Raw genomic sequence first — 5,086 nt, 5'->3', positions numbered from 1 at the left:
TTATGGCTGCAGGTCTGAGAAAATACAGCAGTCATTGTGCACTACTGAGGAGTAATGTACACAGAGATTCATACACAGGACAGCAACAGCAGGGTGCAAAGGACATCAGTTTTCAAAGTTGGTGGAAAGGCTGGTTTTAGTGGGTACAAGCTTCAGCAGCCCTTCCCAAACACCTGTTTTGAGATTGCTGGACTATTATTCCTGTAATAAATAAGTACAAACTGATTTCCATTTTGCTCTGGTGAGCCTCAAGCACAAGCTTTGGCAACAGTACTACTCCTTGCACACCCTCGCTTCTCCTAGAGATGCCTCATGTGCTCTCCTCTTGTGGTGGGAGCTGAAGTGGTCTGCTTTAACCCCAGCTCCTCAGCGTGAGACACCACGTATGCAGGACCACCTTCACTTCAAAACTGTCACTGGCCCAGGCTGGTAGAGAGAAGAGCTCCCATCACTGCAGAAAGCTAGTACAAAGTTTGGTTTTGTGTGCATTGGCACTGAGAGGGTGATTCAGAGCTGTATGAAGTTGTCATTGTTGCAGATAATAGTTAACCACACAAAGGAACTTAGAATTGCCAAGGACCTTACTGCAGACCTTTAATTAATGGACATGTGAAGGGGAATGATATGGTATATGGTTTATATAACTTCACCACAAGAATGAATTATTTCACATGCTTTGGAAATTACTACAGCTGACATTTGGAAAAGTAAGGGGAGGGGAAAAAAAACACTGTTTTAGGGCTTTCTTCCAAAATATAACATCATGCATGGCCAAGAAAATGCTCAGACAGCACTCAGAAAGTTGTGCCTCAGGATGCATATTTGAATTCCATTACTAACCACTGTCTTGCTGTTTACCAGCTGTTTCTGAACTTGAAGTTTCACCTGAACTACCAGGAAGGACAAGGAGTAGGTATGTCTATCTGTTTTTAATATTTTACCTTTATTAAAAGTATTTCACATACTTTTTATACAAAAAAATCTTTTGTTTTCTCAGTTCTCATATGCACAGTTTCTATGCACAGTGTTTCTCTTTCTCTTTCACTGCGCAACTGACTTTGAACTTCAGGATGAATTTTCTTAGTGTGCAAAAATATCACTGTATTATATTATTGATTAAATATTGATATGATTAAATATCACCATATTATGGTTCAATTTATTTAATTTCTGTATAGTAGAATATGCTGGTCTGATGATTATAAAATTTTCTCCTTCAAAGTAATTTTTGCTTTTAAGATTGTTCCCAAAGCTCAGACTATATCTGCTTAGTGTTTCCAAAACACATGATCCTAACAGGGAACTATGCCTTAATAGTAATAATGGTAACAGACTCATTGTACATGCAAATTTATCAGAACTGAGTTCAAAGTAGGCAAAAGAAGCATCATTATTTGCATAAAAGCTGACTACATTGTGCTAAGTACATCAACTGAAAACCATTCAAGCAGCTAATTGTCCATTAGCACTAAATACTTAAAAATACTTACAGAAGAAAATAGCCTTTGAAGAAGAAAGGACCTAAACAACTGAATATGCATTGCATTTGCTGTCAACAAGGCATCTGGAGCAGTAAGTTTAAAAAAGTATTGTGGCTTGTGGTAGTGCTAGGTCATTGGCTAATACACTTTTGAAAAGGCTTTCCYGATAATACAAACTCTACAGAAACTGCATGTACCTTGCAATTACTAACTGAATGGGAAGTCAGAATTGCCATCGGTCAAAATCTAAATTGTACTGGAAAGGAAATGTTCCTGAAGTTTTTAGATTAGCCCATGATGAATGAATTTGTGGCTCCAGCCCACAGACAACATAATGTGCACAAAATGACTGGCACAAACTGATACCAAGAAGCGATCTGAAAATGGGCAAGGATAATAAGCACTTCTTTTTCCTCCATATTTAGTAAAAGAAAAAGATTTGTTTACAGAAAGAAATGCTTCACTGGTACCTTTCTTCCACGTTATTTCTGACATATAATATTGTTAGAGATTTTTTTCCACTACTATCACACCTTAACCAGCCTCCTGCTATGACAAGGGTTAGATTCCTGCCCTCTCATAAATAGCCTTTCTGATGCTAATCAGTCATTTACTTTTTCTCTGGCTGTCTTCTCTGCAGTTTTAGATCCTCCAAAGTTCTCTTAGATTGCATGAGACCATCAGTGAACTAGCTAACATTCAGACTGTTGATGGGGAACATGTTAAAAGCCACAGAGCTGTGTTAACTTGAACTGTAACCCAGTTCCTGACAAGGCAGCCAGCTTGAGTTTATAAACTCAGCTAAAACTTTGCTGCTGACTTAATTCTACAATAGTGAAAAATGTTCTGTGTATTAGGTACCAAATTGCTTGAAGTGGAATATTGCTACTCTAATTCCCAGAGGCCTCACAAAGATAAGTACATTAGGGACTGCAAGCTACTCAGACACAGATGTCACTAAGGTGGTACATATAAGTTAAAGGGATGAAGAACAGCCCTAAGTGCTCTCTTCAGAAACTCTATCCTTAGCTATCTCCATGGTGTAAAAATACAGAAGCAGAAAGAGCAATTTAAATAGCTGTAGCAGGAAGTTAACATCCAGGTTGGCTGATTGCAACATGCTGCTTTTTTAAGTGCATTCTTTTTTATAATTAACATGCTCCACTTGCATATGAAACACTGAAATGCTAAATGTCACCACAGGATCAGTAATGTCTTGCCTACCGTAACAGGTCCAAGACTAGATGCCTATAAAAACTAAGATCCAGATACTATGGTCATGCATGAGAGCACCAGGAGACTAAAGTCACAGTAGGAGGCAACTCTCTGGTAACTGAATGGAATTTCACAGGGGAATAATGTTTTACCGATGCTTTCATTACTGCACAAGCTCCCACTTAGCTACCAGATAGAAATAAAGGTATTGCCATTGCTAATGAAGGTCTAAATGCTATGGAGTCTGGGGCTGCCTCTCTCCAGCTGAACTCAGATGAAGTTTTTGAACAGGAGCTTCCTCCGTACAGACAGGAGAAGTGTGCTGTGAATTTAGAGCTGCGAAGGCCTTCCTTTCAGCTCAGTTTTATGCTGAATTTTAGGAACAGTCACAGGCAGAAGAGGGTGTTTTATTACTGCAACAACTGACATCTGAGGGCAATGAGCTGTCTAATCTAACAGTATTTTTGAACCCAAAGTTTGGGAAGAGAGGAACTGATAGAGAACAACAGAATGTGAAGTTAACCAAACAAATGATGCATACAGAGAATGAGCAGCATTCCCATCCCTAGGAAAACTAGCATCATCCTGCTAAAGTTATACTCAGCCCAGGAAATAAGAGTAAGAGAAAAGGCAGGGAAGGGTGCAGAGCTTGCTTTGTGTGACCAGCATGACTCCCACTGTTCTCAGGGAACTGGAATTCCGCTCTGTTTCTGTCATTAGTCTGGGAGAGAAATGCAGATCAACTTATATTAAATTGGCACTTACCTTCCTCTGTGCCACTTTAAACAATGTCATTAAAGAGAGGAAATTTCATGGGATGTAGAGGAAGTTTCATTTTTGTCAGTATAGGGAACAGTTCTGACCTTTATATGCATGAATCATGGATATATCCAGCCTATAAAAATCAGTGAGCCATTAAATGTTTGCTACAGCACTGATAGGAGACAGTTTTTAGAATTCTATGCCTTATTTCAAAGAGGTCTSCTTTTCATTTCAGAATAAAGAAAATGGCTGAAAGTCATCTACTGAACATTCCCTCCTCAAACCAGAGTGAAAATGAGAGCGACTCAGTTATTTGCCCAGAGTTAGATGACTGGTGGAAAATCGTATACTCTATAGTACCCACATATATAGACACCATCTGTGTTATTGGCATGCTTGGAAATGCACTTGTTCTCTTCATTTATTCATTATACAAGGGCTCCCTAAAGATAGCTGAAATCTACCTTATTAACTTAGCTGTTGCTGACCTTATCTTCCTCATGTGCCTCCCTTTCTGGGCAGAGAACATCAGGAATGAATTTAACTGGCCATTTGGCAATTTCCTTTGTCGTAGCACCAGTGCAGCCACCAGCCTAAACATGTACACCAGCATTTACTCGCTCGTGGCAGTGAGCTTGGATCGCTATTTGACTTTTGTTCATACCTTGAGCAACAGAGCGATACGAAACAAAACTGTGGCTAAAGGGATCTGCTTGCTCATCTGGGTCTTTGGAATACTTGTCAGCATCCCAACCTTTGCATTTCGGACTGTGAAACACTTTCCCCAGTGGAATATCTCAGCATGCGCTTTAGACTTCCCCACCCCATTATGGATAACAGCTGAGCGTCTGGTATTCAACATAGTGGGATTTGCACTGCCGTCTACTGCAATCGTCTTCCTTAATTTTTGCATCATTCACTCCCTAGGAGAAAACAGCAGAGAACAAAGAGCACTCAGAACAAAGAGTTGCAAGGACCACAGAGACACTAAAGCTACCATGTTGATCTTCATAGTGGTGCTGATGTTTCTTTTGTGTTGGACTCCTTTCCATCTTTTTACATTCCTTGATATATTATTCCAGATGGAAGTGGTCAAAGGCTGCGTCTGGGAAGAACTGGTCAACTTTGGCCAGCAATTTACTTCTGCCCTGGCTATCACCAACAGTTGCATTAACCCTGTGATTTATGTCTTTGTTGGGAAATATTTCAGGCAAAAGGTTTTGCAAGTTTTTTCACAGTTTATTCCCTGTAGGTTTTCTTTGAGCTGGGTATCATTAAAAGAAAAGTCACCATATTTCAACTTGTTCCCAGTCAGGAGTAGCTTAACCTAATGATTCTCTGTTCCATATTAATTTTGATATTACAGCTTACTTTAAATGGCATTAAAATAAATATGAATTGCACTGATACGGCATTCAGACTAAGCTAATTATTTATTAAAATATATCACTTGACTGCTTATTTGTCCTTTGGTTTGCTTTTCTTTTTCTGTGCTACCCATACAAATGCATAACATGTGATACCAGAATGTCATAGCAAATAATCTAACCTGTCTCATCAATTTTCAGTGACTTGAAAAAAAACCTCTTTGACCAGGTGTCAGAAGTATGTTTTATTTACAGAAACCT

General features: G+C 39.2%; 1 protein-coding gene across 1 annotated transcript; it reads left to right on the top strand.

Moving 5' to 3' along the window:
- The first annotated feature begins 3,703 nt into the window (after positions 1-3,703).
- Positions 3,704-4,789, top strand: BDKRB1 (bradykinin receptor B1). The gene has a single exon (XM_026079716.1). It carries the CDS (start codon positions 3,704-3,706, stop codon positions 4,787-4,789), a length of 1,086 nt encoding a protein of 361 aa, XP_025935501.1.
- The last annotated feature ends 297 nt before the right edge of the window (positions 4,790-5,086 follow it).

The sequence above is a fragment of the Apteryx rowi genome, unplaced genomic scaffold (genome assembly GCF_003343035.1).
Source record: "Apteryx rowi isolate R43461 unplaced genomic scaffold, aptRow1 scaffold_5, whole genome shotgun sequence".
Taxonomy (NCBI): Eukaryota; Metazoa; Chordata; class Aves; order Apterygiformes; family Apterygidae; genus Apteryx; species Apteryx rowi.
This window is presented reverse-complemented; position numbering and strand designations above follow the sequence as displayed.

What these genes read in the sequence shown, in the direction of transcription:
- BDKRB1 (XM_026079716.1), top strand. Translation starts at nt 3,704, where the DNA reads ATGGCTGAAAGTCATCTACTGAACATTCCCTCCTCAAACCAGAGTGAA.